This window comes from Lissotriton helveticus, chromosome 1_1 (assembly GCF_964261635.1).
Source record: "Lissotriton helveticus chromosome 1_1, aLisHel1.1, whole genome shotgun sequence".
NCBI classification, from domain to species: Eukaryota; Metazoa; Chordata; class Amphibia; order Caudata; family Salamandridae; genus Lissotriton; species Lissotriton helveticus.
Window position 1 is genome coordinate 149,196,535 of NC_136057.1, and position 12,586 is coordinate 149,209,120.

Consider the following 12,586-nt stretch of genomic DNA (forward strand, 5'->3'; position numbering starts at 1 on the left):
CATTTTGATTTTTACTTGGACGAGTCGAGAGAGCGAACCTTCAGAGATGGAGTGGGAGGTTCAGATTGCAAATTTAGAAGGACTGAGGAAAGTTTGTTTTCCTTTGGAAAATTACAGAATGTCTGGGGCAGAACCATGACATCTAGGTGGTGTTACCACTGTGGCCTTATGCTTTTTTCTGTTCGGTTTACCAGAAAATTCCCCTCATGCAGAATGTTTAGGTGAACGGTCCCTTTTGTGTGCCTTTTTAAGAGGTTTTTGCCATACCTTCTCATTCTTCTCCTGATGATGGTGCCTCCTTGGCTTTGATCTTTAGTTGCCAAACAAGTAATGTACTTTCTCAGTCTTTAGGAGTCTTTGTAGAGAAGGTGCAACAGATCTTAAATTCCTTGGTCTTAGGTCTGGGATTAAGATAGCAAATACAATCTTTGTGGGTATCTTCAGATTGTAGTATTAATTTTATAAAGGAACCACAACAACTGAAGTGGCCTTTTTAGGAGCATCTGTCATATTTTCTGTCAGACAAAATCATCAAGAGGTGAGGAAGGATGATTTGCTACACGTAGTCATCATATAGACTTAAAATTGAAGAAAAAACGTGCTTTGAGCAGAAAAACTGACCAGAGCTCGAGTATACTACATTCACACGATGTGTGGTAAGAAATCTGAAGTACGGTGGCCCTGGAGGGGCGGGGTGCTGATTCACAACTCCTGATTGGTTGAAGTTTGATTCCTTTTGAACTACGTGATTTAAAATATCACATTAAGACTTCTGGCTTGATGGCAGGGATGATTCAAGAATGTGACTCGATGAACGAACAATTGCTGGAGAAATAGATAAAACCTCACAACACACAAAGTATTCTCGAGGGACAGTATCTAAAAGGTTAATTATTCCACGGAATAAATCAAATCAGCATCTGCTTGGAAGGTGAGGACAGTCAGAGGTAAGGGAAGCACAAGATATACATTGCAGCTGTTATCTGGTAGAACATCTTCAGTTGTCTGTAGATTTCCACACCTCCACACCATTGTTTATTCCACCATATTCTCAATGGGTTAGCAGAAAGGTATAATGGTAATATCGGAAGTAAGAGACATCAATGATTTACAGGCATCTCTGCAGGGTAACATTTCACGGTCCCCTTTCCTAGCTTTTGCAGAGCTAACCTATAAAAAGCAGAATGCAGTAACAGAGAACAATGTTCTAGCTGTTTAAAAAAGGCAACATGCACTCATTCTGAAGCTGTAACAATCTTTTAATCATTAATCTTTCGTTAATAACTTCCCTTTGGCTCTTCTTTCACCTCTTCTTTTCTGCCCTTTGATTTTACCGCCCTTACTCTTCCAGTCTTGTCTTTCCTCTGACCATCTGCCTTTTCTGACTACATCTCTTCCTATACTTTCTATCCTTTATTCCTCCCTTCTCTGTCCCATCTCCCCACTTCTTGCTACATTCATTCCAGACCATACTCTTTTCTTGCTTGATTTCTTCATTCACTCCTACCCCATCTCCCCAAAACATTTTCGCCCCACGCATCTCCAGTCCATATTTATTTGTCTCCTGACCTTCTCCCCACTCATCCATTGCTCCCTTCTCTCCTTCTGTTTCCTTTCCTAGGTAGCATCCTGCTGTGTCTCTCACCCAACTGGCTTTCCAAAATTCCATCAAAGATGAAAGCAGGTGAAAACACACTCCTTCTACAAAAAGCTGTGACATTTGACCTTGGGGGACGCAGTTACTTGGACAACTTTGATCCGCCACGCCGCGTCACCTATTTTTATACCGCCTCGTGGTCTTCCCATGAGGAGTGCCTGCCAGGGCTGGTGGCACTGACGTCTAAACTGGAATGTCCTTCAGGTGGATCTGAATCACTGTCTCAGCTCCTGCACAACAAACTTGTGACACGCCTGCTCCTCGACAATGTCGGCGTTGTGGTGCCACCCACACTGGCCTTTACATACAAACAAGCACATGCAGCAAGCAGCCACGTGTTCACGGTGGAGGTCAGCAAGAAGGAGGGAGAAGAGACCCTGCTTCAGGAGAAGATCCAGAACTTTCTGCAGTCACAAGACATGCACAGTGTCCAGCAGGTAAGTCGCAAAGTACACAAAGATTTGCATTTCTCAAGGTGCCTCTTTTGCTAAATATGTCTCTCTCTCCTTCAGTCTTTTCATCAGACTGTCCTTTCCATCCCATTTATTTTACCCTCACACACGTGAATGTGAAGTCTTGTATTTCTATAGGTTCTTTATGTAGTTTAAAGTCTAGGTTCCGGACCAACCACAATCCACTGTGTAAATTATTATGCATTTCCTTTTCTCGGTACCTCACTACATCCCTTCCCTAGGATCTGCACTCTTGACTTACTCAAAGATGTTTAGTAAAGCATTCACACTTTTATACCCCCGAACGCGCCCATTGTGCTATGTATAGGGTTTATTCTAGATAAATACACCCCACCCCAAACAATCAACTGACGACACACCCAACATTCCGGTAATGAGCACTTACTTCGAAGGTATGTAACACAGAGAATGCACTTTATAAAGGAATTCTTAAAGACATACAGCTGAGCTCTCCACGCCAATGATGGAGAGGATGTGGTGTGCTACCATCCTACCTGCAATTAAAGGGAGGACCAAGAACTGGTAGTTTTTTTTTACTTGAACATAAACTCTTCCTATAACAATAATACAGAACCACAGTAACTCTGTTTATGACACAGAGCAAACAACACAACTGCAAACTAATACAAAAACATAACAACAATACAAGTTAACAATACAATTAAACAGCACAATGAACACACACTACAACATAATACAAACAGTTCAAAACAACACCAAAAAACACAACACAAAAAACAAAAGATAACAATATATCACAGAATATAGTATACAAGATAATAAATAACATATTATCACAGAATCATGGTTCACTCCTACATCCAACTCACCTCTAGACATCCCAGCACCAGACGTTTACTCCATTAATCAGAAAGATAGATTGATTAACAATGGAGGAGGTTTAACCATAATTCACAAAAGCTTTGGTTCTGTGTAGAATCAGCCTCATTCAAATTTCCCTCTTCCAAACTCCTATTGATCTCTTTCAACCCAAACCACAATATGACCTAGTGTTTCCACATCATATACCGCCCGAGACACAACCCATCTTCTCGGAACATCTTGAATAATTTATCTTAAATATGCTCTCACACTATGCCAATCACATTTATTTAAGCAGTTTCATCATTACTTTACTATTTCACTATACTAATTTACCTCTAACACGGTATGGGTTCCAGAGTAGCGTGCTACTCGCCGAAAAAGCACTTTGACACCCCAACCAGGGTAGCAAGAGCTATATAAATGCAAACCTTTTCCCATCTCTATCCCTCCACTATCCTTCTCAATCCAAATAACTGACTAACATATCCACCACTCAAATTACTTTCATATTTTCACTATAATAATTCACTTTTAATCCTTTATGGGTTCCGGAGTAGCGTGCTACTCGCCGTAAAAGTGCCTTGACGCCTCATCAGGTGTAGTAAACACTATATAAATGCAATTACAATACAATACAATGTCTGGAAAAACTGAAAATGACAACCTTGCCAGGAGACTGTACGTTCGGGATAACTTCGCACAGTTAATTAACTTCCTAATGCAAAAGAGAATAACATCTGAGCCTGATCCTTGCACAGCTGCAATTAAACAAATTCAACAAAGTCTTTGACTATCTCATTATCTATCAGACGAATTACCACACCATTTTATTCTCAACATCCACAACAAGCCTTCTATTAAAAACTCAACCACATTCCATCAGGACGTGGAAAAGACACTTAAAACACATTCACCTAAGTATCTTGATAGAAAGGCTGCAAGTAATCACAAAGGAAGCAAAAGTGATTACAGAAACGGATGTACTCACTAACCACTACCAACATCAACAATAAACTAGCTCCACTTACTCTCAAAAACAAGCATTGGCAATGCCAATGGGTCTCGACAATCCAAGCTGTATTGGGGTTGTCAATGTTATTTTATTTTAGCCATGTGCTATGGAGTGGCTATTTAGGCGTAGTAACAGGAAGGCTTTGCCCTGCCTTCTGAGATGCCTTTAGTAATAGCAGCCATGCTAAATCTCATGTTGTTTGGAGGATAGGCGATGTGGTGCAGAGGCCTGAAGACGGCCCCTGACTTCAGGTTAGTCATTCACTACTTTCATAGCCCCAGGTGGTGGCAGAGAAGCAGGATTGGAGGTTAGAATATTAGAGACCAGTTTGTCCAGTTATCAGCTCAGGACGTTGAGCATTGTACACACCAGGTGAACTCAGTAAAGGCAGCAAGTAACAACTGCTGGCTCTGCTTTATAAATAACTGAGGTCCTCGAACACAGGGACAGGAAAGGAAGCTGAGGGACAGCAGAAAGTGACACACCACACAAGGATGTCCGGCCTGGGTGACTGGCACTGGTAAACTACCCTTTGGAACTTGGAGCGACCCTTGACCCTACCAGGTAGGTCGCTCCCCCTCCGCACAGCACCGCCTGTGTGTCCATGCCCAATCTGCCGCTGCTGAGGAAGTTCAAGGCCCTCCACCACCCGCAGGCTACCACCTGTGCCTCATCCCTGGTGGCCAGTGGTAGGCCATTGGTAGGTTTGTTCATCCTACGCTTTATTGCTTTTATTGTATTGCCTGTATTTTCATTGTTGTGTCTGTGACTTCTGTTGTCTGTCTTACCCCGCTGCCTGTAGGTGGTCCGTGCCACTTTTTCTTCCCTCTCTTCCCCTCGCTGTCACTGTGCTCCCTCCGCCCGGTCTTTCCTTCTGTACCCCTCGCTGCCCCCGTGTCCCTGCCCGGTTTTCCCTTTCAGTTCTCCTCGCTGCCCCCGCGCCTCTCTGCCCGTTCTGCCTTCTGTTCTTAGCTGCCCCTGTATTTCTGTATTCTGTAATTTGCCTCTATGCCACCCGTTTTTCCGGTATTGCTGTGCCCTTTTTGCCTTCTGTGTCACTCGTTTTCCCCTCGTTTTTGTGCCCCTTTTGCCTTCTGTTCCACTCGTTTTGTGCCTGTCTACCTTCTGCGCCCTTCGTTTTTGTGCCTCTTTTGCCTTCTGTTCCACTCATTTTTGGTGACCTTCTGCCCTCTGTTCCACTCACTTTTTTGTGCCCTTCTGTTCTCTGTGCCACTCGTTTTTCCCTCGTTTTTTGTGCCCTTCTGCCTCCTGTTCCACTCGTTTCTTGAGCCCTTCTGCCCTCTGTTCCACTCGTTTTTTTGTGCCCTTCTGCCCTCTGTGCCACTCGTTTTTCCCTCGTTTTTTTGTGCCCTTCTGCCTTCTGTTCCACTCATTTTTTGTACCCTTCTGCCCTCGGTGTTACTCCTTTTCCCTCGTTTTTGTGCCCCTTTTGCCTTCTGTTCCACTTTTTTTTGTGCCCTTCTGCCCTCTGTTCAACTTGTTTATTTGTGCCCTTCTGCCCTCTGTGCCACTCATTTTTCCCTCGTTTCTGTGCCCCTTTTTCCTTCTGTTACCTTCGTTGTCTCTCACCGCCCTCGCCGCTGCGTCCCCTGCGGTCCTGCCACCCTGACTGCCCACTGCCCATTCGCTGCCCCCGCCTCCCACCTCCCCATATATGCCGGCCGAAGGTGCGCCTAAGACAAGCCCATCTGCGCCTCTCCCTGCCCAACGCCAGAACCCCTGGCCCCTGCACCTGCCACGACAACCGCCGCCACTACGACGCCAGCACTCTGCATGCTCTCAACTCCAAACAGAGCCACACATGCTTCAAGGCCGCCCCAAAATGCACACAGGGCCCCTTCACCTGCCGGAACTGCAGCGACACCAGCCTCAGAGCCGACGAAACACCCGCCAAGAAAGACCCCAACAGCCTCCGATGCACTCATGCGTGGGACCACATCTACACAGCACTCTCAAGTGATGCAGGAGGTAGTACACTGACTTCACAAACCGTTGTCCTTTTATACTAGTTTTCTGCACTGTAAGCATGTGAACAGAAATAGGAACAAGTTTTAGAAATAGTTATCAGCAAACAAGGGCAGATGAATAACCACTTGGCCAGCAAAGTGTGAGGGGGAGCAGAAATGCTTATGGCAGCAGTAAATGGTTGACAGTTAACAGGTGCACTGGCAGCTACAAACCCTCAGCACATACATTGCTTTTAGCTGAGTCAGGAAGTTTAACTAAAATAGATAACACAAGCACAGTAAAAAGCAGAGCAGCAGAGGACGGGAGAATTACGATGGAAACTAAATGGACACCACAGCCAAAATGGCTATAGCTTATGCTAAATAAAATATTACACATTTCCACAGTTCTTGTAAGACGGGTCCTCATCAGGAATCTTATTTTTTTTAGGCGGTTTGGTGTAAATACGGCCAGTCTCAGGGTTAATATATTGCTTCTTTTGCTTGGGATCTGGTGTTAATGGAATAATATCTAGATTCGGATCCAAAGGGATAGCTTTCTGTTTCGGCACCAAAGTTTTCGGTGCCGGAGTCTTCGGTGCCAGCGTAAGTTGCCTTTTGGCACAGAAGGTTTTGGCTCCGAAGGTTGCTTGGCTGTCAGCACAGAGGATTTTCGGTTCCAAGCCGGACTTGTGTTTGGAACCGGAAGGCTTCGGTTACAAGGAGGACGTTTGACCACTCAGTACCGAGCGGAAAGGCTTGACTGACTGTTTGTGGGCCGTGCACGGAGGCGGGGCATTGGAAAAGTCGTCTTGTTGCCGACCTTGGCCAGGAGGCAGACGAGGTGCAGAAGCTTTGTGTTTTTTCAGGGAAGTTTGAGGGGACAAGGGGTCTTTGGTACTCACATCACCTTGTCCCTGCAGCAGTTCTTCAGCGTCAAGTATGAGTCTTGAGTCTGTCGCTGATGCCTCAATGTCTTCTTGGCCAGAATCTTGACAGAAGATATCCAGCGTATCTTCGACGCTCTGACGCTGCATCTCTCGACGTCGAGCCTGACCATTGCCAAGAGTTTCCTTTGATCGAAACAATCTGAAAGCCTCACTGTCTTCTTCTTTGTGTTCAGAAGACAAACACAAGTTGCACACTTCGTGTGATTCGGTGCACGGCTACTTCGCGTGGCACAGAGGACAGAATTTAAACAGAGTCCGATTCATCGACAGAGAGCTGACTCGGCGCAGTTAGGCCCGAAGGCCATCCACAAAGCTTTCTGATCGAAAAGTCGATTCCGTTGCCAAAACGATACGTGTAGAAGTGGGAAATGCATACAAAACAATACCATAGAGGGTAGAGAGTATTGGACGTCGAGGGGAACCCGAAGAACGGTTTCAAACAGGAGTGCAGCAATACACGTACGAACCAGATCAAGGAAAAAATCTATCTAACAATGGAGTCAATGACCATGCGCACTATCACAGGAAAGGAGAAGTCACCTTACCTTATGACTAGGGAGAAAAACAACTTGCAAAGATCCGTACCCAACACTAGATGGCAGGAGTATGCAAAGCACTACTGCACAGATGCCTTGAACATACCAGATGAAGGCAGCGGTCGAAGCAAATAAAAAAAATTATGGGAACTGTGATGTTGAGTGTGAGGGCTAAAAAAAACCCTCAAAATATTTTGCAACTATATTTTTTGTCTTTCACCTTCAGGAATCTACAAACAACGCGCACCTTAAATGAAAATTAGATGTTAAACTAATCAAGGTGAAATGCTGACAGTATAAGATAGGCTGCCACAAAGTGAGCAAAAAGATTTAGGTTTAAAAAAGTGCTTCAAAAATAGAAAGGTTAGAAAAACGCAGACTTTACCTAGTGCAAACTGCCAATTAGAAGCACTCATTCCACAGCTGCTCTCTCTGCAACTTGTTACCAAAGGTTATGTGCATTGTGGTGTGGTTGGTCAGAGATGATTGGGGACAGGACTGGCCTAAAGACAAACTCCAGGGCAGATGGCTTATGGCTGAGAATTGGTATAATTGAATAATGTCATCAGTGATGTCATTAATGGTTTCATTAGTGATGTTATCAATTATGTCTTTCAACATGTCATTACTGGTGTAATACGTGAGGTCATAAACAGTGCATGGCAGGGGTGAAAGTTACATTTCATTTACAAAACAACAACTTGTGAATTTTAGTGTTTTTTTTAATTGTATAGATAATTGTAATGCAAATGTGTTTTTAAGTGAATTTCGGAGATGTTTTAAACATACTTTATGAAGTTATGAGCAAACCTACTCATAATTTACTTTAATCTTTGTTTTCTGTGAATTTCTGTATTTTATAAGTGCTGTTTTGCACCTCAATCTAAGTGAAATCCTCACATTTGCTGTGCACACATTTTGGCTGCGACTAGTAGGGAACAGCTGCAGTCTCTCTTCGAAAACATTTCTGGACTTAACAATTACATAACCTGGCTTGTAGACATGTGTAGCAGCGTTTGACTGCATATCACTTCCTTATGGTATGTCTTTGTATTCCAGAGATTATGTATGCAGAAGCAGTTCTCACGCCTACACCAATAGATAACTTGCACTATGTAATGCACAATAGAAGAAGACTTCAGGGCCTCCCAGACTAGGCCCTAAGTACCACTGGCAACAGGCAATAGATGAACATTGTTTGCATTAGGGGGGATGCCAATGGTCTCAAATTTGTACACTGCATCGCTAGGTTGCAGGGCCTGAACTACCGCCAGCCACTGATGTTCTTTAAAAGAACTGTGGTACCTGCCTGTACAAATCATGATGGTACATAGCATCTGCTATCGCCTTAAAGTTACAGTGCGTTTTTGCACTACATACGGTCTATTGAAGGGGTTTCCAACCTTTTCATTAATAAAAGCTACTTATGTTTGATGAAGTTCATTTTAAGATACTCATATTGGGCCCGATTCACAGAACTAACTTAAGATAAATCCTAAACTTACTACCATTTTGGTATTCACAGAAGGCACTTACTCATTTTGGTATTCACAGAAGGCACTTACTCATTTTGGTATTCACAGAAGGCACTTACTCATTTCGGTATTCACAGAAGTTAGGAGTCCTAACTTTAGGACTCCTAAATGCCTTCTGTGAATACCGAAAGTCTTAAACTTAGGAGTTTTCTCAATTTAGTAGCAGTAAAGTTAGGACTCCTAACTTTAGGACTCCTAAATGCCTTCTGTGAATACCGATAGTCTCAAAATTAGGAGTTTTCTCAATTTAGTAGTAGTAAAGTTAGGACTCCTAACTTTAGGACTCCTAAATGCCTTCTGTGAATACCGAAAGTCTTAAAATTAGGATTTCTCTCAACTTTAATACGACAAAAATCCTAATTTTAAGACTTTCGGTATTCACAGAAGGCATTTAGGAGTCCTAAAGTTAGGAGTCCTAACTTTACTACTATTAAACTGAAAAGAATCCTAATTTTAAGACTTTCGGTATTCACAGAAGGCATTTAGGAGTCCTAAAGTTAGGAGTCCTAACTTCTGTGAATACCGAAATGAGTAAGTGTCTTCTGTGAATACCAAAACGAGTAAGTGCCTTCTGTGAATTCTAAATGGTAGTAAGTTTCGGATTTTGTCTTAATTTAGTTCTGTGAATCGGGCCCCCAGATAGTGTTATGATAGAGAACACATCAGTCAGGGCTACATTAGTGGCCACTATGCCCAAGCTTACTAGCAGTAACCACGTCAGTGCATCAGGCCGGGTTGTAAGCAGAAATGTCAAACAAGCTTTATGAATTTTGAATGCCTCTACATGTGAAAATACATATCAGTCATGCACCTGGCACCAAGGTACTAATAGTAGCAATTTGTCTTGGCCCAGTTACCACTGGTCAGCTGGGATACTTCGCATGCCTGTCCTCTTCAGCTTTTTATGTTGCTGGAGCCACCTAGACCTTTAGTCTTATGATCCTTGGAGAACATTCCGTCATTGGATTTCAATGGAAGGTCCAACCTCCTCAGGCCTTTCACACAGGTCACAAATAACAAGTGCAGCAAGTTCGTCCACGTGGTATCCTTTCACAAGCCCAGCAGTGTTCTGAGGAAGGCTGGGTGGGAGTCCATCTTGGTAGGGTTCACCAGCCTGTGGGTGGGGGATCCCAAGACACTTCTAACACTACAATTATGGGGGACCCTAGGGCTAGTTTAATGACCGTGCTCTGGATACACGCCCTTCCAAACCTTTACAACAACAAGAGTACTAGAGGGTCAAAATAATAACATGGAATGTTTGGATAACGGCCGAGAATTAGTACCACTTGCCATATCCCAACTCTTCTTAACAAAATAGGAATAAGCCAACCAAGTGTATGGTCTTGAACACCCATCAGTCACCACTCGGAACCACCCTTCATCATTTGGGGTTCCAGGGACCCACACAACAAACTGCCTGATAACAATCAGAAAAGGGCCTCATAGATGATAAACGATCCCTCCTGTGGGCAGTGTGGGGTCACTTTTTTGTCAGGAGTAGTTGGTTATATATATATATATGAGTGGAGTGGCTAATGGGGTAACAAACTAAAGTGCAGTGCAAAGAAACTGTGATACCAAATGATGTGGAAAAAGTGTAGATAAAATTGGTTTAGGAAGCAGAAAACTATTTTTAATCGGATATAGCTTCCAATACCAACATTAAAAATAGCCAAGACAGAGAAAAATTATAAACTGTCTAGTAGTGGAACGTGGTCAACATGTTTCAGCAAATAACGGCCATGTGGCCTTGCTTTCTTCAGGACCTTGTCAAAACGACTACTGCTACTGCACACAAAACCACAATGTGAACAAAATAAAAAGAAACAGTGTTCTAAAGAAGTGAAACAACTCAGATACTGGTATAGAAGTCACCTGGACCTCCTAGGTGTACTCTTCCGTATCTTCTTACAAATTCGGTTGTTCACTAAAAGAGTTAAAAGAACAGCATGAGTATATCACACACAACCTGTCTCCAAACATCCTTGTTTACATTGTAATGAGTAAACTTCATCATCAATAAGGCCTGTGAAATAATGAGGCCGATTGCACTGTATGTACTAGTGTCTCCTAGTTTACACAGAACTTGAAGATTTTCAAATTTCATATAGTACATCTTATCCGATGTGTAAGATGTGCAGACCTCACCCCACCTGGCTGCGGCTCAGGACATAAGTGAAGCACCGCTCTGTTGAGGTGAATAAATGCAAAAAAGATCACTCACCACAAACGTATTATAACACAGCATGGAATTCGCTCAATTTAATAATCTCCGATTAGAAGATGGTGAATATCACTACCTTCTGTTCATCATGTAAAAAACGCCTATTTATAAGGTACTGCTCCCAAGAGCGTTCTACTACTGCACTTCATGATATGAAACTGCAAGGATGAACTCAGCATGTTTTTCTATGGCTGAGGTCTGTTATCAAAATCACGTGACCCTCCTCGTTTGTATGGACTTAACCCACTGGGGAGAGTGATATCGTTCTGCCTTTAACGGTTCTTCAAGGACATTACGCTTATCGTATAATGAGCCTGAAAAGCACCCGACATCATAGCATCACTAGGAAGAGCAATGTCGTAATAGCTCTACCAATCTTTTATCGACACCATAAGTGGAACAGGCCCCCCATGCCTAGCTGTGATCATATAATAGTGTGTCTAAGGCACTTACACGCTTGAAACTAGTGCGCTAGAATATCAAAAATAACCAAAAATAACCCTACCTCTCCGTCGGTACTTCAACGCGGCATCTGTGCCTTCTGGGGAGGTGGCGCCGGCTCGCCGGGAATGGGTTTAAGTTAGACTGCCTAGGATAGGCCGAGTACCCCACGTGATAGACAAACGGGCTCCGCGATAGGTCGAATCTATGCCGGCCAAGTACCGAGTGCTGTGATAGGTTGAGCACTCGATACAGTGACCAGTCCCGTCGCGGTGCCTCGTAGTCATGGTGAAGTTAGTAAACACATATCGGCAAGGTACCAGGACGAACCCGACTAGACTCTGCAGGTGACTAACACAGGCTTGAAACAAAAATCGACGTTTAATCCACCTACCCATCTTATGCCGGCCCATGTGTTGGCTTTTGAACAAGCTATTGAACGCGACATAGAGGAAATGTGTAGACAGGACAATAGAATGTTCTGCAACCTCCCAAAAGCCGAACATCAGGCTCTGAAATCATTATCTGCAGACAAATCTATAACTATTAAGCCGGCCGACAAGGGTGGGGCCACTGTCCTCCTTGACACAGAGACCTATCGAGTCGAGTGTTTGCGACAACTGAGCGATAGAAGATCATACCGCCTGTTGGATCATGATCCGACTATGGAACTACAGGGAACAATTCGTAACATGACTGAGGAGGCTCTAGCTGAGGGCTGGGTGACTGAGTCCGAGGCTTTGTTCTTAAACACAGAACATCTGGTGACACCCTATTTTTATATTTTACCGAAGGTGCTTAAGGAACAACGCCCACCGCCTGGAAGACCGATTATTTCAGGCATTGGTTCGATTCTGGAACCATTGTCGACATTCGTAGACTACTTCTTACGTCCAATGGTCCAGAAGATGCCCACTTACTTGAAAGATACCACCGACGTTTTACGTCTACTGCCAGATCGGG

General features: G+C 43.7%; 1 protein-coding gene across 3 annotated transcripts in view; it reads left to right on the forward strand.

Moving 5' to 3' along the window:
* The window catches only part of LOC144768336 (carnosine synthase 1-like), a 557,293-nt gene that overhangs the window by 191,280 nt on the left and 353,427 nt on the right, over window positions 1-12,586 (forward strand). For all 3 annotated transcript variants that reach the window (XM_078651937.1, XM_078651927.1, XM_078651919.1), the window contains exon 5: window positions 1,622-2,094. In XM_078651937.1, coding sequence (XP_078508063.1) covers window positions 1,622-2,094 — 473 coding nt within the window. The remainder of the gene's footprint in view (window positions 1-1,621; window positions 2,095-12,586) is intronic.